The 25,252-nt window shown below is 45.4% G+C and overlaps 9 protein-coding genes across 9 annotated transcripts; 6 read left to right on the top strand and 3 right to left on the bottom strand.

Annotated features, from left to right (window-relative positions):
* Window positions 1-1,276: 1,276 nt before the first annotated feature.
* On the top strand, window positions 1,277-2,672 carry N7455_005277 (uncharacterized protein; the record flags this gene model as incomplete). Its single annotated transcript, XM_040955380.2, has 4 exons — window positions 1,277-1,504; window positions 1,567-2,092; window positions 2,146-2,294; window positions 2,424-2,672. 4 exons carry the CDS (start codon window positions 1,277-1,279, stop codon window positions 2,670-2,672), a joined length of 1,152 nt encoding a protein of 383 aa, XP_040814189.2.
* Window positions 2,673-3,633: 961 nt separating this feature from the next.
* N7455_005276 (uncharacterized protein) lies at window positions 3,634-7,242 on the top strand (the record flags this gene model as incomplete). The annotated part of the gene is made up of 5 exons (XM_065605000.1): window positions 3,634-3,923; window positions 3,996-4,194; window positions 4,253-4,317; window positions 4,373-4,845; window positions 5,561-7,242. The coding sequence occupies exons 1-5, from the start codon at window positions 3,667-3,669 to the stop codon at window positions 7,240-7,242; spliced, it is 2,676 nt and encodes an 891-aa protein (XP_065461900.1). The 5' UTR covers window positions 3,634-3,666.
* Window positions 7,243-8,394: 1,152 nt separating this feature from the next.
* Window positions 8,395-9,609, bottom strand: N7455_005275 (thioesterase domain protein; the record flags this gene model as incomplete). The annotated part of the gene is made up of 1 exon (XM_040955377.2): window positions 8,395-9,609. One exon carries the CDS (start codon window positions 9,607-9,609, stop codon window positions 8,395-8,397), a length of 1,215 nt encoding a protein of 404 aa, XP_040814121.2.
* A 649-nt stretch (window positions 9,610-10,258) lies between these two features.
* N7455_005274 (MFS general substrate transporter) lies at window positions 10,259-11,848 on the top strand (the record flags this gene model as incomplete). The annotated part of the gene is made up of 5 exons (XM_065604999.1): window positions 10,259-10,385; window positions 10,439-10,450; window positions 10,508-10,752; window positions 10,814-11,484; window positions 11,551-11,848. 5 exons carry the CDS (start codon window positions 10,259-10,261, stop codon window positions 11,846-11,848), a joined length of 1,353 nt encoding a protein of 450 aa, XP_065461899.1.
* A 376-nt stretch (window positions 11,849-12,224) lies between these two features.
* Window positions 12,225-13,734, bottom strand: N7455_005273 (M20 family metallopeptidase; the record flags this gene model as incomplete). Its single annotated transcript, XM_040955511.2, has 4 exons — window positions 12,225-12,505; window positions 12,580-12,710; window positions 12,766-13,532; window positions 13,600-13,734. 4 exons carry the CDS (start codon window positions 13,732-13,734, stop codon window positions 12,225-12,227), a joined length of 1,314 nt encoding a protein of 437 aa, XP_040814144.2.
* Window positions 13,735-14,573: 839 nt separating this feature from the next.
* Window positions 14,574-16,661, top strand: N7455_005272 (Zn(II)2Cys6 transcription factor; the record flags this gene model as incomplete). Its single annotated transcript, XM_065604998.1, has 8 exons — window positions 14,574-14,590; window positions 14,646-14,798; window positions 14,877-15,518; window positions 15,568-15,704; window positions 15,761-15,962; window positions 16,022-16,184; window positions 16,277-16,561; window positions 16,614-16,661. 8 exons carry the CDS (start codon window positions 14,574-14,576, stop codon window positions 16,659-16,661), a joined length of 1,647 nt encoding a protein of 548 aa, XP_065461898.1.
* A 64-nt stretch (window positions 16,662-16,725) lies between these two features.
* On the bottom strand, window positions 16,726-18,215 carry N7455_005271 (M20 family metallopeptidase; the record flags this gene model as incomplete). The annotated part of the gene is made up of 5 exons (XM_040955296.2): window positions 16,726-16,975; window positions 17,034-17,177; window positions 17,239-17,815; window positions 17,872-18,049; window positions 18,117-18,215. 5 exons carry the CDS (start codon window positions 18,213-18,215, stop codon window positions 16,726-16,728), a joined length of 1,248 nt encoding a protein of 415 aa, XP_040814103.2.
* A 446-nt stretch (window positions 18,216-18,661) lies between these two features.
* N7455_005270 (uncharacterized protein) lies at window positions 18,662-20,649 on the top strand (the record flags this gene model as incomplete). Its single annotated transcript, XM_065604997.1, has 9 exons — window positions 18,662-18,877; window positions 18,931-19,253; window positions 19,309-19,675; window positions 19,732-19,850; window positions 19,909-20,031; window positions 20,088-20,204; window positions 20,259-20,412; window positions 20,467-20,544; window positions 20,617-20,649. 9 exons carry the CDS (start codon window positions 18,662-18,664, stop codon window positions 20,647-20,649), a joined length of 1,530 nt encoding a protein of 509 aa, XP_065461897.1.
* A 1,888-nt stretch (window positions 20,650-22,537) lies between these two features.
* On the top strand, window positions 22,538-23,611 carry N7455_005269 (uncharacterized protein; the record flags this gene model as incomplete). The annotated part of the gene is made up of 3 exons (XM_065604996.1): window positions 22,538-23,081; window positions 23,149-23,492; window positions 23,543-23,611. 3 exons carry the CDS (start codon window positions 22,538-22,540, stop codon window positions 23,609-23,611), a joined length of 957 nt encoding a protein of 318 aa, XP_065461896.1.
* Between the last annotated feature and the right edge of the window lie 1,641 nt (window positions 23,612-25,252).

Raw genomic sequence — 25,252 nt, 5'->3', positions numbered from 1 at the left:
GTGTTGATTTTGGGCTTAAAATGCCGCGGGACGATACTCCGTAGACAACGTGTGAGTTATACTAATTAGTGATTTTTCATAGGCCCCTCTCCCCATTGCAATCAGTTCATACCACGCCTCTCGCCTCCCATGTGTGCTCCACATCTTATTATGTTCGTTTTCAGTCAATGCAGCCCCTGTATGTATAAAACCAATCCAAGCCTATAGAGTAGCCGCTGTACCCGTACTCGGCCAAGCGCTCTCCAAAGCACTGGATCTTTCGACTTGGGAGCTTTTTTTCTGACTAGCTTTTCATTGGGTCGGCTGAACTCATTGACCTCCAGCTAGGCAGAGGAGAGGGTGCACATATTCGGGAAAATATAGAGCAAATTAGCAACGGTTCGCCGGTTAGAGACTATAAAATAAAACAGACAGTTTTCAGTTTCTGTCGTAAACGAATATAATATTTCGCTTCAAAGATGTTATTAGCTCACGATCGATGATTCCACTGAACAAAAATTTCTAGAGTATACACCAAACGCGCTCTTACTTAATTTAACCTGAAATCAGCCTCATTGGCAGAGACAAATAGGGGAGAAACCAACCCCAAAGCATCACAGCGGTTCCCAAACCGAATGCAGGCGGCAAAACAACACGAACTGCTTGTGCTTGCACCGAAGAAAGAGATTAAGTGCCTTCCAGAGCCTCCATGGCTTTTATAATCCGAACGAGACTATTTCCTTGACTAGAATTACCGCTACATACCCTCGAGTCAATATTTTGGCTGAGCGGAAGAGAGTGCGCCCGGGCATTAGCTTTATAAAGCGAAAGTACTTCCAAGGTTATTCTTCATTTCTAGGATACTATTAAGGTGTAGAGGATAGGAAGGAAGTGGACCCTAGACTACACCTTTTGACAGAAGGTAATCCTAGAGAGGTTTATATTCTTTAGCGTTATTACCAGTAAATCGCTTAACAATAATATTAAGCTAAGCTTTTAACGATTATTGGTCCATGATACAGATCCCTGCCTCATCCTTGCAGGGTAGCAGGAGTCTGAACGGAGCTCCGATGGCATACGGCCAAACATACCACACAGTACACCATACCCCTCCAGCTAACAATATTCCGGGAGCCTGTACTCCATATTTGGAACAAGAAACGGATTTAATGTAATTTATATAGATGATAAGGATCCCCGTGATCGTTCCGCTTATCCCCTAGTACAAAGAGCTTCGATCCCTTTCCCCTCTGAACGACACTCTTTTGTCCTCTCCATAGGCGTCCTGGTGCACAGAATGTCCTTCAACCAGATGGAGAATATTACCATCTGTGGGGATGATGCCTTCGGCCCTCGGGTCAATCATTGTCGAGGGGGCTTTGACTTTACGCTTTTCTTCGAAGAGTGCTGCTTCTCCATTGTGCCTTCTGTTCTTCTGTTGCTAGCACTCCCTATTCGTTACAACCAACTGCGACAGTCACGACTTCGCAAAGTGTCACAGAACTGGCTCTACTGGGCGAAACTGGTATGTTTGTTTGTCCTATTCTTTACCAGTGCCTTTGATTTTGACAGCTGTATTTCGCGTAGATATTTGGTCAGGCTTTCGGGGCAACTCAGCTCTCTCTATTTGTCGTGTGGTTTCTCCCCCATGCTCCAAGAACAAGGGCCTCTTTGGTAGCCGCTGCTTTGGCTTTCTTTTCTTCGGTCGGCCTTCTCTTCCTGTCGCATTGGGAACATGTCTTTTCCGTACACCCATCTCACCTCCTTAACATTGCCTTGTCTGTGTCTCTTCTCTTTGACATTGTTCGTGTTAGAATCCTGTGGTTTGCATCCAATACGGCCATCGCTGGAATTTATACAGCAAGCATGACATTGAAGATTATCTGGTTTTACCTGGAGGCACAGTCAAAGCGGAAATCTTTCCTCAATCCGAGAGAACGGTATGGAGAGGAGGAGGTCCACGGCCTATACAGCCGCGTCTTTTTTTGGTGGATCAACTCCTATCTCTATCTTGGGTTCAAGCATGTATTGTCTGTGGACGATTTACCGCATCTGGATCGAACAATGTCGGTAGACGTACTGCATCGTGTCCTCGGCATGCGATGGAACCGAGGTGAGTAACATCCAACAACATGGAGGTTTTAGCATGGTCTGTTAGCCATGAAGCCTCTAGAACTTCCCGCAATGGTTTGGCTTACTCCATCATGTGGACGTTTAAGTCCTCGGTTATATGCGCATTTATGGCGAGGCTAGCAGTCATTGGGCTGACGTATGCTCAGCCATTCCTCATTATGGCCTTAACCAACTATGTCCAGGTAAGTGAGCCAAAAAAAAAAACGATGGCTACGGCTTAATAGGTGCATTTGCTTTGGTATTCTTGCTTAAAGGGGTCAGTATCGGCAATCCTTTTAAACTGTGCATAATATCTAACATACCTTTCGCAGGTTTTCAATTGTCTGTACCAACATCACAACTTCCGGTTGATTACAAAGATCAGAGGAGCCATTGTATCCTCGATTTTCGAGAAAACCCTAAACTTGAAATTCGATGAATATAGCGACACGGCGGCTCTGATTCTGATGAGCAATGTTGTCGATAATATCGCATTTGGAGTTCAGAACATGCACGAAGTTTGGGCAAACCCCATGACAGCTGATCTTCTCTACGAACAAGGATTTTCAAGTTACCTTTAGGTATGTAGTCTCCTTCCTATAACTTCCCGAGATATAGTATAGAAAGTGAATAATAAGGACTTGGGTAGGACTTGTGGGATGCTAGCTAATATATTTTAATGTCAACTCTGGGACATGTAGTTATTCTGTACTGAGTTCAAGAAACTAACCACCTTGAAGAACAGAGATATATAAATATATATAGAGCCCAAAGCTTCATTTTTTATACATGTGAGGAGCGTTCAAAAATAAGGCCAAAATCAGGCACTAAGGGTGTTCGACCCTCGGTGGGTCCAAACATCAGCGATCGTCGGACGAAAAGGGGAAGCAGTCACACATTTCGGCATCAGCCGACACAATTCTCTCATGGAGTTATAGTTCAATATATATGTGCGATATCCAGTAGACTGACACAGCCCCAATGTCAGCTCGAATAAGATTTGATGATCTGAGTACATGCTTAGGGCTCTACCTAGGTATGCCTCTAATTGTGCGAACTAGCGAACTACTGCGAACTACTCTGTACGTAAGGTGGAGAGGCAAAGCCAGACTCGCGGTAAGAGCGTTTGTTGAAATTCAGGTACATCAGCTCGCCATTGATTTGTTTATATGGCGCACAAAGTCCCAGGTTGTTTGATCCCTGTAAACTCCATCGTGATTGGTTGAGAATGCCATGGTCTGAGCCATCATGTTGTTCTAGACGTGAAGTTCCATCGCCATTATTAAAAACGATGAGGCTATTTAGAACAAAAAGTTCTGAAAATAGCGCAATTTTGCGATGTAGATTGTTTTCTTTTGATAAATGTGATTGTTAACCAACCCCCTTTGAGATTAAATGCAACTGATCATTCGTTGCGAGTCTCATCTTTAATGTGTGAAAGCACGTCATTCGGGCCGAAGAATACTCATCGGCGCAACGTGATATTGCAAACTCTATCTCGATCGTGATTTATTCAAATAGGATGCAAGTTGGCAATTCTTGTAACTATCTCTCTCGTGATGGACTGAGACCGCTATGTCGCATTCTCCTGAGGAGCTCAAGGGAATCGCCATTGCAGGGCGAGTCTCTTCAGTTCTCTCGATTTTAGGGTCATTCACAATAATCGGCGCCTTTGCTCTTTCGCGGCACTTTCGGAGTCCTATTCATCGTATAATATTTATCAATTCCTTCTATAATCTGTTCGACTCTGTCGCTACGATGATATCCACTAGTGGACCTGCAGCAGGAAATACTTCATCGCTATGTCAATTCCAAGGCTTTGCTCTTCAAATGTACGTTCTTGGCATTGGCAGGGATTTGTCGAATGTTGTTCGCAAGGCAATATGCTGACAAAAGAAAAATAGGTTTCCAGTAGCTGACGTGCTCTGGACATTCGCGATGGCCTTGGATACATACTTGGTTGTCTTCTATCATTTTGATACCCAATCTTTGCGCAAGCTCGAAATCAAATACATTGGCGTTATTACTATTCTCTCGTTCATCCCTGCCTTTGTTTTCCTTTTCATCCGTGACCATAAAGGTCCTATATATGGGGACGAGACTGTGAGTACTTTTAATCAACTTGAAACTACACATGTCTTGAAGCTAATTGAACTCATAGATCTGGTGCTCAGTATCTCGCAGTTGGATGCTCCTGCGCATAATCTTCTATTATGCACCCGTATGGTGCGTATACTTCTATCCGTCTGCTTAACTACATGTTCTAATGGCTACACAACAGGCTCATAATAGTCATCGTCCTAATACTATATTGTCTCATCGGGATCGAGATAACCAGAGTCCGCGACGAGTTCAAATTGAGTACTGACGATCATATCGCCCTGACCTCTGGTAATTCCAACACCAGCGTCACAACAACCGAGGAAGCGAATTCCCGGATAAAACCTCCTTTCACCCCAGAATCTACTATAACAAACGATGACATGGAACAACATACATCCCAACATCCACCTCCATCCAGAAAATCAACGACAACGTATCAAACCCCGAAACAGAGACGTGTGTCGCTGAGGCAATACGTGATCATGCCGTCGCTTTTCTTCCTTGCCATGTTAGCAACTTGGATTGCACCTACCATCAACCGTATATCGGAATTCGTGCATCATAAGCATGGGACCTATTCACTTCTGCTCTCTGTGAGCACGTTGGGGTCCCTGCGTGGGTTTTGGAATGGTGTTATTTTCATAACTATCGGTATGAAAGGATGGAAGAGACGAGCTTCGGAGAGGAGAATAGCTCTTAGACAGGTAAGAATGTCATTCCCCCATCCTATCTATTAACCCAATCGAGTAGCTGTTGACTTCGCTGTATTATAGATTAGAGGTGGTCATGGGTGACATGAATCTCACGTCTTCGTTATACATCTAACTATGTACCGGGGTTTTCCTATTTGGGCTGCCGCCGCTTTAATGAGGGCGCTCAGACTTAGGGTCTCAGAGTGGATACCAGCACAAGCTCAGATTTAGCGAGTGTGGCCCCTAACCCTGACGGATGTTAGGGCCTAATATATATACTGCTGCAGAGACAAACAGGTGATCTGTTTGTCCTTAGGAGTGGCGACCTAAGCTAAGGATTGCATGAGAAGCTCAGACCAGCGACATGTATGATCACCGATTTTATGTAAATGCTTATTGGATACTCTCTGATTACTTCACTCCAACGTAGTCTATGCCTTTAATAGAGCAGTCCTATAGGCTAGATTGGCTTGTTATAGCCTAATATAATCGCCAAAGGAAGTTAGGCAGCAATATCACTGGATATCACTGGTCAGCGCTAGCCTTTCTTGGACCTGCATCAGCCTCAACTTTACCATAACTAATTGTTGCAAACAACATGCCGACCAAACAAACCGGCAGGAGCTTTCTCGATCTCCCACTTTCTATTAGATTTCGCATCTACAATTTTGCAGGACTGGCTAATAACCAGGTCATCCCCCTCGATCGCAGACATCGTGTCGAGGAGCAATCTGCCCCCGTCTGGGAAGACTCTGACCGCACACTCAATCTACACCTAGCGGATTTAACCATATTTTCAACCCTTATACTTATATGCCGGACTACTCATGATGAGGTGTCCCATCGCTTTTATTCTACCAACACGTTTATCGCCCACGATCTACAAACGTTGGGCCGGCTAGGTCCGTCATATCTGGCCTTGCTGACCTCTCTCAAACTCATCCCCTGCCTTACAAAGACCGTGAATACCCGCAAAGAATGTAGCTGCATGCCTCTGGGCTTTGTTGATGACGATACAATCTTCGGGCTGGTGAGCCCTTCGGACCAGTCCACCATCTCGGAGTGGAACTCGATCATCAGCAAGATTGCACCGCATGTGACAGGTGATCAACTTGACTTGAGTATTGTCTGCCATGTCTACAATGAAGATGCCGCAAAAGCGGTTGTGGAACCTCTACGCCACTTCCCTGTCTTATCTAGCTGCCACATCCGGCTCGGTCCCCTCAATCGTCGCAACTATGCTATCCAGATGATAGCTATGGAAGCTGCCAAACAGGCCATGGACCAGATAAATATTGCTGTGCAACCATTTCGGTTCCTTGACCTCCCCAGTGAAATTCGTCTACTTGTCTATGGGTACACCGATCTCATCAGTCCGCTCAACAAGGTCCAATGGGATCCAGATCATGGCTATACACTTGACGCATCATTCTGCATACCAAATTGTACTCCACCTTATGACAATTGCCATCCAAGCATTCATAGGGACTGCGGGTCCCCTAATGCCCCCATCTGCCACTGTCGTCATGGCTCATCATCCTGGCATGGCAGAATGCCCTACTGCTGGACATGCACACATTACGCCTGCCAATTCATCACTTGCAACACCCGACCCGCAAACGGTACAGACCTGGGCCTAAGCTGCTGCGGCGCAAAGTCATCGGCATATTCCCCCGCATGCCATTGCTGGAAATCACCCGTCGCGCTATTCGGCACATCTCGAGCTATCCGAGAAGAAACACAGCGAGTGTTCTTCTCTCAAAATGAATTCGAGATACCCCACTACAAGTCCTTCTCATACTCAGCCGGAGCCGTAGCCGCGCCGGAGAGATGCGCAGCGGCAATATTCCTAGCAGAAGTCGTCCCTGGAGATATGCTACCGTACCTCAGTAAACTCACAGTCTCACTCTGGGATTGTGTTAAGACAACAGCAAGGGACGACTGGAATCAGATTATATCATACGTCGTCGGTATATCGAATCTCCACTTTCTATCGATTGACACTAGGATGGGCTTCGAGGAGATTACGCAGGCGACACCGAACACGCGGGAAAGGCTATGTAGTGAAGAGGGCCTTGTGGCGGTCAAGGATGCTATAACTAAGTACGCTTGGCCGGTCGTAATTTCTGAGACGGCGGTGCGGTCATTCTTCGTGGATGTTGCATATATTTACTCGCTTGACCTCAAGGTGTGCTATTCCTATCGGCGTTCTGAGGACCCGGCTGTTCTTGTAGGGATTGAGCGTGTTGCGGGGGATAATTATGCCTTTGTAAGAGAGTGCGCGGGGCCAGTTGGGGAGCAGGGTAATGGGAGGTGGCTTGAGGGGTTGCATATTTTTGAGGCGGAGGATTTCTGAGTGGCTGAATTGTATATTTCCCGGAACTGCAGATTGCACCTCCACTTTAATAAGACGGAGCGCTCTCTTAAGCACTAATTCCACCAATTAGTAGCCGCAGACACTTAGACTGCACAGCCGAAAACTACTCAGCTTATCCCAGTCGTATAGAAGGAAAGACAGAGCTTATGCAAGTATAAGTAGATTTTAGTGAGTGGAATCAAACCGAGCCTAATTTTACCCTGAGAGCAAAAGCTGGCAAGGGGCGAGCACTAAAATAGAAAGGGAGAGGTCTTAGGTGCCTGGCGTTATCCGGTATATATGTTCAAAATGATACCCTAGGTATGTTACAACGTAGAATTCATTTAATATATAACTGTTTACGAACACTTTTATCTGTATTTTCACGCGTGGTACGATTAGATGGTAACATTTGGAGCCTTGAGGTTTCAAGGCGTTGACCGTTGTTGGCTTTCTCCGATAGTCATATACTCCTGGGACAAGGGGTGAAATGAGCCAACTGGCAAATATGTCAGTTGCTTTGACGAGAAATGTTTGTTCCGAAATGGGCGTATTCACCAGTAGATAGGATGAGAATGAAATTAGAGTAAAGAAAACTCCACTAAAAGGATATCAAGGCGCCCTTTTTGCGCTGAGCGACATGTATGGTAGTAGCCTCCCTTTCGGATCTTTATTCCTCCGCGTTGTTAGAATCCCAATTAGTGTTAGCGTTGAAACAACCCCAATTCCATGAGCGAAAGCAGATACGGATTTCAAAATTCACATGGTGCAGTCAAGTATCAATTGCATTTGGGCATCAATTGCTTCTCACCATCGCCGATGATTTACGCCACACTATACAACCAGAGGTGAGGAAGGGACACATGGTCTTAAGTAGATAGAACCGGCTAAGTGGGAAGCGTTCGTCCGGGTTTCCTATATAGATCAAACAATCTGTTGAACATGCAGGTATCTATGTTTGACAGACTGAGCAGTCTTCGGATGAAGTTTGATGGAGAGGGTATTTAAACCCTGATTTACTAGTTTGACAATTAACAACTTCTTCTTCTTCTTCTACTTCTACTTCTACCCCACGTAGTACTCCACTACAACACAATCAAACGCCCGAAAACATTCACGCGAGTAACGCGAACACGTAAGAAAGTAACTCATTCATGGTGCATTTGAATCCGGTGTAGTGGATTCCCTGCTACAGGCGTTGAGCAAATCTTCAAGATTTTGCTGAATAACGATCGAACTAGAAAGGAACCCAATTACTATTTCAACTGTCCTCTTTGCTCCACTCTCGCCACAAAAGAAGAAGTGATTGCCGATGATATCTGCAGTCATAAGCTCCGGGATCCCCAAGACGATCCTCTGCAGATGCTGGAATGATGATCTCCGCGCAGCCAACTTATCCGCAGAGAGATCGTCTTTGACTTGGGAGAGCTGTTTCACTCTATCATCTTCACTAAACATCGCCATTGCACGCTGAATCATCAGGTAGGACCATGTTGCCTTGTCCGTGATCGAATGACGAAAGTCCAATCCACTTGTCGGGTAGATGGCAGCCATAGTAGGTAGGCTACCGTAATTATGTGCCTGGCCATCTTCCAGCAACTGCCACTTATCTTTTTCTTCCACAAACTCCTTCGTCTCATTATCAAATAGGAGTCCAAATCTTGTGATACCGATAGGCGTAGCACCAAAATACTCTTTTTCGTAGATGGCAGGTTCAATGAAACGACGACCTTCAGTGAAGTGATTGATTTTTTCCTGTTCATCAATCTGTTGCAGAAATAACTGTTTCAAAAATGGAAGACTCAGGTAGCCCGAGCCTGTCGGGTTCAGCCGTTCCTTCGATACAGTAGGAAGAAGACCAGGAAGGGAAGGGGTAGCTGCTAGGGAAATAAAGAGCTGGACATCGATTCCAAGTCTTCTAGCCTCGACGGTCACAGGCTGGAGGACTTTTCCGGCCATACTCCACGCCAAGATCACCACGCTTTGAGGAAGATGGTTCTCTTCGATTACCGCCTTGATTGTTCCCGCAGTTTGGACACCCCAATCGGGGATCGTGAAAGCGGGACTAGTTGCTGACATCAAGGGCAGTTCCGCGTCGAGTGGGTAGGAAATGCCCAAGAAACCATATCCATGCTCATGGAACCAGTGCGCTAGAAATTCCTCGCTGCGGTATCCTTCATGACCGCCGTATGAGATGCGTCCATTGTGAGCCATGCCCGGGACAAATGCCACGAGGGGCTTGGACGGGTCATTGTCCCCGGCAATGTATTTGTATACCACTGGGTGACCAACGATTACATTTTGCTGCTCGCCTTCGTAGAGCTTGAAGCTTGTCTCTCCAGAGTTGGTAATACCTAGGGTTGACATCATCAAGATTCCGGGAGATTGTCCAAGGCTAGGCTTGGAGTGCGAGGGTTTGTTTGATTTGGGTGCACTTCTTACGTTAATACGTTAGGGGGTAATTGCAGATGCATGAATCCGGTGAGTGCTGGATGAGACAGAGGAGAACCGTAGGAATGGAAATCGTAACCCCTCAATGTCGACTGTGATGTGGGGAAGACATGGGCTAACAGCCTCACAATCCTTCGGTATCGGGCCATTCGGCCCGACCGGTTGGGAGCCCACGAATTTCTACTATAACAAAACTGAATGACTTTAAAAAGCATTGAAAATTCTATACCATCGTGTGCATTTTATTTTCGTCCTAGTTATTTATTCGTCTGGCGAAACTACCTCTCGCTTCAAAGCAAATCAATAGACCTTGAGTGTCAACGACGAGGTCAGGAACAAGGTCAGATACCGCCGTCTTCTACCTTTCACCAGACGAATCAAAATGTCTGGGAAAGATGCAAGCCAAGCAAGTATAAAGGTATCAGATGTTTCTTCCTTTGACTGGGCTTCTGATACCCAAAATCCACACAATTGGTCTGGGGTATGTCTCCCATCCAATCGCAGCGAAACCAAAAAGATATTGGTATAACCGCAGGCGAAAAAAGCGTTTGTCTTTCTCACCACAATGCTGGCTGTTCTCAACAGCAGTATGGGGAGCTCATTGACTGGTAATGCCATTCAATCAATCACCAAAGAATTTGGTGTGGAGTCTCAGTTGCAGAAGGCATTGCCAATGTCTATATTTCTAGTTGGTAAGTGTCCTATTCGACAAAATACAAAAGAGATTATTTTAACTTTGACATAGGTTACGTATTCGGTAAGGCTGGATTTTGATAATTCTGTGAGATCGAACTAATCACTAGTCTTTGTGAAGGTCCAATTGTATGGGCGCCACTCAGTGAAGAGTTCGGACGTCGACTAATTGCTATTACGACTTTCCCCATGTTTACAATATTCACAATGGCTTGCGCGTTAGCCCCCACGTGGGCGTCACTTTTGGTCTTTAGGCTTTTTACGGGAATCTTTGGAAGCGCAATTGTCGCACTTGGTCCTGGCATTTTAGCGGATATTTACCAGGATCCGAAGGCTAGAGGTTGGAGCATAGCCGTCTTCATGGCAGTATGTAACAAGATTTCGTATCCACGGTCCCATTTTTCTTTCTTCTTTGACATATCCTCAGGTAACCGGCTTTGGTCCCATGCTCGGGCCTATCGTGTCGGGGTTTACCTCGCCAGCCTTAGGTTGGCGCTGGTCTTTCTGGGTTGCCCTGATATTTGCAGGGGTAACACATATTTTCGTTGTGTTCTTTCCGGAAACATATGGGAAAACCCTTGCGGCTAAATATACTCCTGAGAATTTCATGATTTCTCAACCGACACCCATCAACAAGCAACACCGATCATGGAAGCGTATTATCAGTGACGTACTGCTACGTCCTCTGCATCTTCTAGTCACGGAACCCATTGTGACCGCCTGCTCTATGTACTTAGCCCTGTGCTATTCCATTTTCTACATGTCATTCCAGGTCTTCCCGGAAGTCTTCCAGCATCTTTACGGTCTATCGCCAGGTCAATGTGGATTGGTCCAGTTGACAATCGGTGCAGGCTGCGTTTTGAGTCTGCCGATATATTGGATATATGAGCAAATCTTGCGCCGGGTGGTCCAGAATTCTTCTCGGAAACTCAAGGAAGAGTACTATCGTCTACCACTTGCCTGCTTAGGTGGTCCATTATTTGTGATCTCTCTCTTCTGGCTGGGTTGGTCTTCCCGTCTCTATGTCCCTTTCGCAGTGCCCATGATAGCTGGTATTCCTTTTGGAATGGGCTTCATGTGTATCTTCATTGCTATTCTGTGAGTCAGGAATTAACTTGGTCCCGATATGCCAAAATGAACCTGCGCTGATATGACATGAAATAGGAACTACGTGACCGACGCATATCAGGTTTTTGCAGCATCGGCCAATGCAGCTTCAAGTTGTAGTCGCTCATTCCTTGCCACCTTTCTTCCCCTGGCAAGTTATCCGATGCTTTCACATCTAGGAATTGCAGGAACTTGTAGTCTCTTAGGTGGACTCAGTGCACTGATGTCCGTGATTCCTTTCCTCTTGATATGGAAAGGCGAGTTCATCCGTTCGCGATCACACTTCTGCAGTACCCTAAAGGATCAACTTAAATCTACGAGGGAATCGCCAAGTCCAGTGGTTGGAGAACCGTGATAAGCAGTGCGTGGTATACAAAAGTATATTAGATGCAGCTGCTGAAACTGCAACCACCATTTTTGTACTTTTTTCATGAATACTCAAGTCATAAAATAGATCCCGTTATGGAATATATATTAATCCAAGCTAAACTTCTTGACAAACTCTAGTTATGCAGGTCAAACTCCTTATCGAAATCTTTATGCGGGGTGTTAGAAGATGAAAACAAAGCGACTACACTTAGGGCTTTCTCATATGACAGTCCGGGACAGATAAGTGCAAATGGGTACAACTGCATCCACCATAGAAAAGGCAGGTAAGCCGCGATAGATTTTGCACACAGGCGTATAATCTCAGTATAGATTCAGTATGTATTCTCTAAAGTAATATATATTTAGCAAAAGCCTGCATTTCCGGCTAGCATCCTAGGCTCCGAGTCTACTGAACGTCGTATCTTGTCTTCCTCAAAGTCCGACTTGACCTGTTCAGCAAACTCATTTTTCTTCAACATATTCAAACCAGTGATAGCCATCCCCTTTGCGGCATGCATGCAGAGCTCATGCGACTCTTTACTTCCTGCCACCGCAGTAAACCCAGGTGTGTGATTATTCGCTCCGGGGCCAGCTGGGATACCAACATAGGCCTGAATACCGGGACACTCGTAGGTGACGTTTCCTATTTGCATTATATATTAGTCAAAATATTCTAACCTTCAGGATGTTATCTGAATTAAGGGGATAAGAGCTGACCTTGGTCCGTCGACCCTGGCACCCCAGATGAGTTCAAGTCGCACTTCACTTCTGTGCCAATTTGAGCCATTGCCTGTGTATATGCTGTTGCCAAAGGCTTGTTCGGTCTTAAATCGGCGTAAGTGTTGTGCCTGCTTCTGATGTCAGCTACTAGTGGGCTATGAAGAACGGAAAATATGCCACAACCTTTGAACCTCCATAGTGCATCCAGCCTGCAAGGCCGCACCCTTGAAGCAATTCTCCACTCTCACAAAGAGCTCCTCCGCCATGGCTACTGAGGGAGATCTGATGTAACAGTCCAGTGCTGAAGAGCCCGGGATGATGTTTGGCCGGAGCCCACCTTCCGAAATGACACAGTGCACACGATTGCAAGGGTGAATCTGTTGACGAAGCACACCAATGCCGCTATAGGATAGAACAGCTGCATCAAGCGCGTTGGTACCTTCCCATGGAGCCATAGCAGCGTGTGCGGTCTTGCCCGTGAAACGAACAGTGAATTTCAGGCTTGCAAGTGTAGGCATGTATGCGTCACCGGTGAATCCAGTGCACTCGGTAAAGGGTCCGGGGTGCACCATCATGCATGCGTCGACATCCTTATAAGCACCGGCGTTGATTATAGGAATCTTTCCACCAAAGCCCTCCTCGGCAGGTGTTCCCACAAGACGAACTCGTCCCGGGATGTTTTGTTGTTTAAGAGCTTCGGCAACTCCAAGGAAGGCACCGATGGACATCATGGCAATGAGGTTATGTCCACAGGCATGGCCAATTCCTGGAAGCGCATCGTACTCCGCATTGTAGGCCACGACTCTACCCCCTTGGCCGTACTCTGCAACAAACGATGTGTCAAGACCATACGCGTGTCTGGTGACTTCGAAGCCCAATTTTTCGAGCATTGAGGTGATATTATCGTGGGCCATGAATTCCTTGAAACCAAGCTCTGGATTACTGTGGATCTATTGGAACAGTGTTAGCTTGTTGGATAAAAGACGTGCCCAAAAGTTGTTTGGCGAGCGATTGTACCTTTTGATTAATTTCCCACAGTTGCTGGGATTTCGAATCGATTATTTGCAGGAGATCCTGAATATCCTCGGCATCTTGACCATGTGAGACTGCATCTCCATTTTCATGGGAATGGGGTAGAGTGATCGCCGTCATTATTATGCTTTGATTGGGATAGCTCTCTCAATATTTATGAAAATGACAAGATGAGAGGGGGCTGTAGTGATTGAGAGAACTTTTGGACTTTTAAACACCGAGTTGCGATCAAGGGTAAATGGCATTTAACAAATAATATACTTGCGCTACCTCCCCTATCAGGGTAGTGTCGGTATCGGTCGGACCGAAGCCGAACGTGTCCCCCCACATTCGGTTCCAAGGTGATATGTACATATATGTAGTTACGGATTGTTACTTCAATAGAACCTCATTACATCGGCCTTGGAAGGCTCCGGGACCGCATAAGCGGTCAACTATTCTTCTAGCAATAAAGTGAAGTCTTGTTAAGGTCCCCGTACTTCTTGACCGGAGTCGTAGGGTATTTTAACAAAAATAGGTTACCAATTTTGTATGGGTTCCAGAATGATAATATCGAAATCTTTAACTAAATTCTATAGATTTGAGTACTTTGGAATTTTGTAGCACATTGTGATATGTAACTATGCACTTCGAAGTCTGATACGGGATATCGGAGGATATGTATTCGCGGGTAAATATCCAGAAATCCACCTGCAGATCCCCCATATTTTTGGCATATTTGACGCTTAATACCTACATCGGTACGGAGTACATAATGCCTAGTGAATTCCATACATATGTATGAACTTAATTATAGTTCTATGGATGTAGTTGAATCATCGATGGCTGTAACTTAATATTAAGGCTCTAAGGCATCTACGTCCGCGTGTGGGCTTATCGGTAGTTTATCGGCAGTCTATCAGGAGTCTGGTTTGTCTTCCATCTCCTTCCACTCAACTTGCCCACTTTGGCTAACAATCATGAGCGATGGAAATAGGTACGCTTCCGGCTTATGGCCTTTATCACACATTCTCACATAGTATCAAATCCAGATCGCTTTCAGCCTGTCTGCGCTGCAGGAGACAGAAGCTCAAATGTGGTGGTCCCAGCAAAATACCATGCCAACGATGCCGAGTGAGCAATGCTGAATGTGTCTTCGTCCCTCCAAGGGCAGCCCAGCCAGTATCACCTGGATCAGATATCGAGTAAGGTTCTCGTTGTATCCATCGTAAATCTCTATTTTGTGATTCATTTTATTCTAACAGCCATTGATAATGACACAGAGCCAAAACAGCCCTTCTTCAGCGGCGTTTGGATTTGGTGGAGCGAGAGCTGCGACTCGAAATTGAGAATTTGCGAGCAGAAGTTGCCGGGTCATCTCATAACAGCAATACGGGATTTTCCCCGACGTTGCAATCGCAGCGTGAACCAGCTGCCGTCCCAGTTGCGGGAACGTACACCTCGTCTTCTAACACTGATTCCCCCATTATCACCACTGAGAGTGAATGGGATGAGCTATACGATTTCTTTTTCACTAATTGCAGAACGGTCGTTTCCGTTATAGATGACCAGTTGTATTCGCCGGGCGAAACTGTCAAAAATCACCCATTCATGTCCGCTGTCATATGCGCAATTGCATCAAGGGCCGTGAGACCGGCAAAATATCAGGAATACGTTGCCGCGGTTGACAAATTAATTACGCACACATTTCAAGGACCGGTGCCCGACCTACTTGCATTGCAGGCCATGATAGTCTTCGTAACGTGGACCGGTCGCACACGCCTAATAGGCTATATTGTATCAGTAGCCACTGAGCTAAAGTTACATGAGGCGGCTATCATCATTGGAGATGAGGAGACCGAGTATACCCCAGATCTTGTTGGGCGTGCGAGGACCTGGTTTACTTTATGTTGCTTAGATTTGCAGTGAGTTAAACGACATCATGCCTCTTGGGTTCTCACTAAATTCCCGCAGAACGAACATCAGCCGGCCATTCGTTATTAACAACATGAGGGATTATTTACCTTATGCAAAGTACATCGCCATGTCTCCACATCATCGCCCCGTAGATGACAGAATCCGTGCCTATATTAAAGGCTTCACAATAACTGGTCAGCCTATCAGGTTTGAATTCAATTTACTTTTTCTCGTACTGATAAGCGGCTAGGGGATCTGAAAAGGCATCTTAAAAGCTCTCAACTGACGGCTAAACCATTGTTGCAAGAGGTCGTCGATCTCTTCACTTCCTCCGATGAACTGGTTGATCAGTGGTTCCATGAAATCAACAACAACATACATCCACTCTATCAAACGTTCCCAGAAAGGCAGGATAGAAACCGACTTCTAATGCCATTTGCCTTCATGAAACTGTGAGTTACGAGACTACAAAAAGCCCATAAATACATGAGCTTATTTTCTCTCTCTAAAGGTATATCAACGGTCTAGCATTGCAGGGTGTGGGATCAGCGGAAGACCTGAGCTCTGATCCAGCCCGAATAGAATTTATTCGGCGAGCCTTGGATAGCGCAAGTCTAATAATCCAGACTCAGTACGAGTCCCATGAGTTTAGGCGATCATTTTATTACACAATGGTACGTGTATTGGAGAAAGCTACATTCGTTTATATGTTCAGCTTCTCTTTATTTTATCTTCAATCGTTGTTAACCGCAAAATGGCTTTGTAGGACTACTTTTGCACACCGACATACTACGCCATCAGTTTCATTTTCAAGGCGCTTCCTTTGGCTTACGATTTTGTTGACTCCCAGCGGCTTCTAGCCAGAGTACGACAAGCAGCGCAGATGTTTCAGCAAGGAGGATCTTTAGACGCGGCAAATGAACTACGACAAGGTGTGGATCGAATAGGAGCTTTAACCCAAACTGTTCTTAGCCCTGAGTCGCTTGAAAACCCCGGAGCGGAAATTCCTCCCAATGTTCTGTTTGATATTCCGAGCTTTATCGACGAGATGGTAAGATAATTCCTTATTAATTCTTGTGAGAAGACCTGACTGTTTTCCTTAGGCGTGGGATGACGATTTCCCCACATTGGGTATGTTTCCTTCTGTATGAGCACAGTGGTTCTTCTCGAATATTTCAACCTTTTGTTTATATACAAATTTTATCAACTTTTCCCTTATGCCTCCCAACGGCCACCTTCTTTCATGGCTTCGATAAATTCCGTCTTCATTTCCTGGGCGAACTTATCGTTCGTGAGGACGTCGAAGCACACAAGTGCATTTGCCTGGCCAGCTCGCAGTGCCTCTTGGTGGGCAAACTCACCAGACGATGCTTCACGGAATCCAATTGAATGTGGGAAATCGGTTGCATTGATCGAAAACATAGCTTGGATTCCGGGACAAATATAGGAACAGCTACCAAAGTCCCTGTTCGACAATTATCAGGTTTTGAAAGGTGAATAAGTCTGAAGGATAGGAAACTTACGAGCATCCCGGTTGATCATAAAGCACCCGAGATTCTTCCAATGTGGGTAGTTGCTCTGGTTCTACACCCAGGTGCTGTACCATGTAATCACGATATTGCTCAGCAAGTGTGTTATTAGAAACAACATCCTCATAAAGGGCAGTCCTACACAAGAGATGAAGGTTAATTAAATAGATCGGCCATTTACTTGGCACATGATGCTTACCAGTCAACCTCAACGGTACATCCCGTTGCATCTGCAGCTGCTTTAAATATCGGCTCGAATCTGGGCTTGAGCTCATCTAGCTTCTTCATAGTGGGAGCTCTAATGCTGAACAGCCCTTCGGCATAATCGGGTACGATGTTTGAAGCCTTTCCAGCTTCAAGAATGCATCCTTGGATACTATGCCCTTTTTCAAGATGCTGGCGCAGCATTGAGATTGCGCTATATGCCTGCACAATAGCATCGCAGGCATTACGCCCCTTCCAAGGAGCTGTAGCGGCATGCGCTGCTAGGCCATGGAAGCACACTCGCACCTTCCATGAAGCCTTGGTCAAACACAAGGGCGTGCTAAAATTGCGCATGCCATGTGTCATGACACACGCGTCGAACCCCTTCCAAGCACCGTTTGTCGCCATGATCCACTTCCCGCCGCCTGATTCCTCGCCTGGTGTTCCCATCACGACAATTGTACCAGGGACTTGATGATTCTTAAGGACAGTTTCAAGTGCAATTGCCGATGCCAACGAGGATATAGCAATCAAATTATGACCACAAGCATGGCCCATGCCAGGGAGCGCATCTATTCTGATTAGAAACATACTGCAGGCACTGTCACATAATCGGGGGAGCACATACCGTACTCTGCATTGAAGCAAACCGTTCTCCCTCCTTCAAGAACCGAAAACTTTGCCTCGAATGCAGTGTCAAGGCCGTATACACCGCGATTGACTGTCCATCCACGGTTCTCCAACCAATCTGATAACAGCTTACAGCCTTTGTATTCTTTGAAAATCAGCTCCGGGTTATTGAAGATCTGAAACCATCAAGTCAGTTCTTTTGTTTTCCTTTTCTGACGGGAATACATGGAAAGTTAGACCAACTTCAAGACTCAAGCGTCGCAGTTCATCTTTAGCATCGTCAATCGTGCTCACAACTTCCTTGATCACATCAGTCGACTGCAAAATCATACGGTCGCCCATGTCTATGGCACTGTGAAGCTAAAGTTTGCTGGATCGTAAGTCTGGTGTCAATTGATATCAACCTTTTATTCTCCGCTATTGTGAAAATGTATTGGAGAGGCGCCTTATCAAAAGTATTGATTGGGGGAAACTTGCCTTGTCTATAAAACACCGGTCGGGCCGACCGAAACCGATATCGGATATGCACTCGGGACTCACTCGGGACTAAGCCGAGTATAGAACCATGCATGTGGTATGGCAGCAACTCAAACGTGGCGACAAAAAGCTAATTTACCCCACAGATAAGGATATTGGCATCTTGGCAACTAAATCGAGATATGCCACTTGCCAATGGGAATACTACATGTATTTAGGGTTGTGCTGCCAATTGATGGCAGGCACACTCCGAGATTCCTGCTGCATACATTGTGTCTTGCTCTCGATCTCTCGGACTCATATCGCTCACCATGACTCAACCAAGTCCTCCAAGTAATCAGACAGACTCGGATCCTATTGCTGATAGCAAATGCGAGATGAAACAAACCCAGGACCTCGATGTTGGGGCGGCAATTCTTAATGGAACAATCCACCCTGTTGAAGTTGATAGTGACGAAGCTCGAAAGGTTCTTCGAAAAATCGATATGTTTCTACTTCCTGTACTCGCGTTTACTTATATGATCCAGGTATGTCATAATACTCATTTGAGGAGATATTATTGCTAAAATCTATCTTGCAGTTCCTGGATAAGTCTTGTGTCTCCTACGCCGCACTCTGGGGCATGGTAGAAGATGCTCATCTGTTTAATGATCAGTATTCCTGGCTCACGACTATCTTCTATTTGGGCTATATGGCAGGCGAATTTCCAATCAATATGCTCTTTCAGAAGTTCGACATAGCGAAGACATGTGGTATTTTCATCATTCTCTGGGGTGCCACTCTTTTATCTATGACTGCCGGTCACAACTTTGCTGGTTTGGCTACAGCGCGTCTATTCCTTGGTATATTAGAAGCTGGCGTGAGTCCTTGCTTTGTTTTATTAACAACAATGTTTTACACGAGGTTGGTCACTTCACACCGTCAAAGCTTTCTTTTTTATGGCTCACATAGGTTGTAGATCGGAACAACCCCTACGAACCTCCATTTGGTTTTCCATGAACGGCGTTGCAAATATTCTCGGTGGGTTAATTGCCTACGGAATCGGGCATTTACATGCTGCTCTTCTAGCGTGGAAATTTCCATTCATTATCTTCGGCTCGATAACCATTGTTTGGGGTATTATCTTCATACTTGTGACTCCGTCCAATCCGACAAAGGCCAAATGGCTTTCAGAGAGGGAAAAGGAAGTTGCGGTCTTACGCGTTCTTGAGAATGAGACGGGCATTGATAACAAAACATTCAAGATGGAACAAGTGAAAGAGGCCCTGCTTGACCCTCGATTTTGGTTGATCAACTTGCATTGTCTGGCAAACACCATTCCAAACGTGCGACCCCCTTTTCATCTCGATCCACTTAGCCAAGCCAAGCTAATCCTTCTCAGGGAGCTGTGTCTGCATTTGCCCCCCTTATAGTCAATGGATTTGGATTCACTAAATTTGAGTCTACTTTGCTTGGTATGCCATCGGGTGCTTCACAAGTCCTGGCATTATGGATTTCAGGGTATGTTGCGAGAGTGCAGTGTCAATATTCCTGCCTTTTCTAACCCTATTTTCTCCAGTTACTTGGCCACCCGCTTTAAGGGCATCCGGCATTTCCTGATGATTGGCGGACTTTTGGTCGCCCTTCTTGGAGGTGTTTTAATCTTCGCCCTCCCCGAGTCTAATCGTGTTGGTCGATTGATGTAAGTACTTTCTCTCTTTAGAATCCACATTTCTGAAATTTGCTAATCAATTACAGCGGTTATTATCTTCTTGTTGGCTTCAGTGTCAATTTTGTCTTGTCTTTGACTCTACTGCAATCTAATGTCGCCGGTCGAACCAAAAAGACCATGTTTGCATCCTCATTCTTCGTCGGGTAAGTGGTAGCTATTTCTTATGAATTATTGTTCTATACTAAGCTCGGGAACAGTTATTGTGTCGGCAATCTCATTGGACCCCAGCTTTTCTTTTCGAGGGAAGCGCCTCGATATCAATCCGGATTTGCGTCTATGATTGTATGCTTCGTGGTACAAATCGCTATAGTCATCGTTATGTATACAGTCAACGCTCGGGAGAACAAAAGAGTAAGTTGCCTATCGGATCGTTGTTTATATCCAGCATTACTAAAAGACACCTAGCGTGACCTTCTCAACCCAAATGGCCCTGAAGACCAACACGCTACCGCGGTATCCCTCGGCTTATCTGACATGACAGATGTGAGTTTTCCTTCAGCCATAAATCATTCCGCCCTAGAGTCGAATGTCCTAACTAACGAACTTTTATATCAGGTACAAAATCTGCACTTCCGATATGTTCTATAAGCATAACAAGGGCAAGAGGAATTGGAATGTATGTCACTCATTGTACCCTGGACTAGATATTACAATAATTGGGCCCTCTGTTATAGTGAAATCACTTGGCCTTGATAGTTCTCGCTTTCTACTATGTAATTGGCTTTCTCACTTCTCGGATGCAACACTGAAGTACCTCGGGTAGGTTATGGATACTTTATCTACTTGAATTTAGAAATACTTCGAGGCGTGTTCTGGTTCATCCGCGATATTTAGTAACCAAACAGCATTGATTGATCTTGATTCCTCATTTCTACAGCTACTCTTCTTAGCGGCCTGTAAAAAACACAGAAAGGTAAAACTTAGATATCCCGCAACATTTATATTCAGTGCTTACCCACGGCAGGTTTTAGATGCCATCGCGCCGACCGGGATTTTGCCAGGCAGAAAATTACAAGGTTACATATAGAAAGATCTCTTGCGCAGAATATCTGTTGAACAGTTGAAGTCACCTGATCCTGTTTGACAGGACTGGCAGCTCCAAGTAGCTCCTACAAACACAGTGCAGTTAGCTTCAATACAGTCAAATTGCCTGCTCTCTCCCCCCTAGTGGCTCAAGAAATGACTCTCTAGATGGAGAAGCCGGGGAATCATATGGTTGCTAGGCTTGAGTATGTAGGTGAGAGCAAATCGGTAAAATGGACGGTAAGCAAATTATATGGGTTGGCGCGATGGCATCTAAAACCTTCTGTATCTACCCTTTTCGCTACGAGGAGAGTCAAAACTTGACATTTGTCTTGACACATCCCCTCGACATCCAGATGTGAGACAAAATGTCCGATAGAAATCAAAATATGCCCGATTATGATTCAGAAGGTCTACCTCCCTCTGTTAGGCGGTATCGTCATGAAGGACAGGATCATTTTTCTCGAACACTTGCACTTGAAGATCCATGGATACATTGTTCCTGCAACTCAAGCGGACATCCAATAAATGGTACTGTATGTAGGTAATTACAAGAATAGTTAGTTGTCTCATCCATGGATTTGTTTTATTCTAAGTATAAGCCAATTGACTTTTCCCCGGAAAGTTTCCAGGCAACCTAATTCCCCCTATTATTCAGCTATTTATATTTGCGTCAATGCAGTAAGATTCCACAATGAATCCACACCAGTTGAGCAGGCAACGTTGTTATTTATTCTGTTGCCTAAGCAGGGCTGAACAAGGGTAAAGTACCCGATACTAGTTAGGTAAATGACCCTGAATGGAGAATACTGCAGCCAATCACCATACAGACCTACATGTAGTATCCACTGCTTAAGCTTTTGCTGCCGTCCAACAAAGCTTGGCTAACACTTAATCTCTCATTTCAACTTTTACCTAATTTTCCTCTGCTTGTTCAAGACAGGAACTCACATTTTATTTCTTATCTACTAACTCAGGTCCGGGAAAATACACGTATAAAGTTTATTTCAATGTAAGACAAAAAAAATCTGCTACCAGAGAAAGAGTGAGCATGGTGTAACTTCAATGTTCAATGTTCGTATGTTCTGTGGGGCTGAATGTTCCCATCAAGCTAGTGAAACATTTACAGCCGATTTAAAGCCGTGTAGTGTCTACAGTGTGCGGGGTCTATTGGCCACGGGCACGGGGGTGGTGAGGTTGTTGCCTTCCCCCGGCCCTCGGTCTTCGACCCTCGCTACTCTTTCTCTTCTCCGGCAAAACCTTTCCGATTTCACACTTGACAGTCCCCGAGTGCTTCAAACAACGCACATTGCAAGGCCTGCTTGTCATTCCTTTTATTCTTTTCATTTTTTCTTGATTCTTTTCATTCTTTACGCTCTTTAGTATCCTCGTCTCTCATTATCGGATCGCGTTATTTCTTTGTCAAATACATTCACTCCCCAAACACACAAAAATGAAGATCCACGCACGACACCCTCCCCCAATCCCTCTAGGCACAAAAGAACTAGGTCCAATCTCCGATTTGGCACCATTTTCCGCCTTGATCATCTCCATCGTGTTGGTGATATGCTTCTTCGTTCGCTTCTACATCCTTGAAGGATTCCTCATCCGTCGTCTATATGGCTCCATCTATACAGAGATGAGCGAGTTGAACCGTCGTGGCTTCGTGAATCACCATATCGCCGGTGCCACCAAAGTGATCATTTTGATTCTTGCCGCATACCCATTCGTTAGTGTCGCGTTCTGCAAAGGTCCATCATTCAACACGCCTTTCGTCCATGGCTCACCAGTCACCCTGGGGGATATCCTGATTATTGTGGCACAAATGTTGATTGGTATATACATCTTCGAGTTGATTTACCGCATGAAGTTGTCACCTGTCGCCGTGATGCACCACGTTGGGACAATCTTTATTGGGCAAGCTGCCATAGCTATCAGTCTGCGACCGCTGCGCGAGCCCGACGCGTATATTGAGTTTGTTCTCTGTACTGTCTGGGGTAGGTAGACGGGGCTCTGGACTAACGATGAAAAGAAAAACAAAATACTAATAACCCTGGGCTTTAGGCGCATTTGACATCGTGTTCGAGCTATTCCCCCACGTCGCTATCATTCTCTACCGCATCTTCCCCGAACGTCACCAGTTTCTGAGCAAAGTGTTCCTCGTTTCCTGTTTTACAACCGCATTGGGTACAATTACCGAGACGGTTGTGACGATGTGGTTGTTTGCAAGCACGTGGGACCGATGGCGGCTTGCATTCAAGATTGTCACGCCGCTCCTCCATGTGGCTTTCTCCACGGCCCAGATCCATGGCAGTCTTGTCTTCTGGCGCATGTACCGCCGACAACAGCGCTTCCAGATGGAGGCTGACTCCGAGTCCAAAGATGGCTTTGTGGGGGGTGAGAGCTCGGTAAGCTATTGCCGATCCAATAGCAGAAATGATTGATTGTGGAGGTGAAGGTCAATACTGGCCTGACGACCGTGGAGTTGGGGGTGCCGGTCTTTGATACTATTGAGAAGGCTGGTTAGTGTTTTTTTGTATCTATGGATTCTTTAGGACAGCGTGAATAATGTACATGTATTTCTTTCACTCTTTTTCAAGCCTCAAATTCAGACTTTTGACCTTGCCTTTGTGTAAATGATTTGAATTCTGTTTCAATGGTGTATTAAATAAATGCTCAAAAATGACAAGCCCGGGCTGGATTGTGGATTAATATAGATGTAAGTTTCTCAGCCACAGTGATATCCTTACATAGCCCTAATTCTGACGTGGGCAATGTTCGCATGAGGCGGGAGGGGACAGGGAGTGCTGTCAGCCAAGACCAATCTGCCACTGTTCCGGACTATTCCTCTCAAGAAGTTTGGAATACAACCGCCCACTTGGAAATGTCCACGGGTAAACCTTTGCGGTCAGATCGAAGCTGATTGGCTGTACTATCATTTCCAACGAATACCCACTGTTGATCTGTTGCATAGTTAATCGATTCTCCTTGGTGTAAATCTGTATTATATTCTTCTCAGTTCTTGAGAATTCCATCTGCAGAGTAGTTGCCTTAACCATTCTGCACACTCTCGTTTATTAACGTCACCAGTAGCCAAGCCAAACATGCACATGGCATTAGAGCGAGCTTGGCAGGTTGCACAGAGCTCATATCCAGCTCGACGGGGTCATTCTAGGGCAAGGTTAGAAGATGTTCCAATCCTAGAACTTTAAACTTTCCGGGCGCTTACCTACATAGGTAACCCGAGGTTCAAGGCTAGTCGGTCCATAGATGCTTAATCGCCCTCTAGATACATCAATTGATGTATCCAGGCCTGTAGACGTGCTCATCCGGCAGGTCCGCCCACGGGTACGTACATACATAATGTACATGTAAATAAAGGGAAACAGTCCGATAGGTTCCTGTATACCCAGATAAGTACTATTATGCAGATGATCAGGTTAGCTGTATAAGTTCCACGAAGCCACATTGCATAAGTAGTATATGTTTGGCTCAACAGATTCATTCCCCAAACGTGTGCAGATATCATGGCGATTATACCTGATCGTCAAGACTGCGTGCTGGTTATAAACCATCGGTGTTCCATGTGCGACGCGAGATTTTGAGGTTTCTATTCGCGAGAGAAGCTCAATTTCTTGTTAGATCTGTCACTCCATTTGCCGTTGCCTAGTATCATTACTCAGTTACTTCAAATTCCAGGTCTCGAGTCAATACCCGCCAAGTAGAGATCGTACCGCGGCTCCCTCGTTGCCTAGTAAGGCCGCGACGATTATTGGATTTCAAAATTGCAGGTTTCTTCAAAAATGATTGTCGAGCCAATTCTGTTTAGGCTTCGAGGGATTGTGGTGGCAACAATTACCACTCCAAAAATGATACTGTATCGAAGGGTTTAGAAAAAGAGCATACAATAGTAGGAAAGGGTTCGAGATAAACTAGTAGAATTAGGGTCTGTTAATCACTGTTGAGCTTCTCAATAATAATAAGAGCCTGCAGGCACGATACCCAGTATCGCCTGATGAGAAACAAGACTTCGTCTCCTTTGCATCCATTGTTCCCCCCACCACGATATGATAAAACCATTAAAATGCATCGATTGAGGCATCTTGCCATTCATCTTCATCAATTCATCTTCATCATTAGTTGCAGTACTGGGGGTTTCAACCCACCA

Source organism: Penicillium solitum (assembly GCF_028829755.1).
Source record: "Penicillium solitum strain IBT 25940 chromosome Unknown utg000003l_segment0_segment0, whole genome shotgun sequence".
In the NCBI taxonomy this organism is placed as follows: Eukaryota; Fungi; Ascomycota; class Eurotiomycetes; order Eurotiales; family Aspergillaceae; genus Penicillium; species Penicillium solitum.
This window is presented reverse-complemented; position numbering and strand designations above follow the sequence as displayed.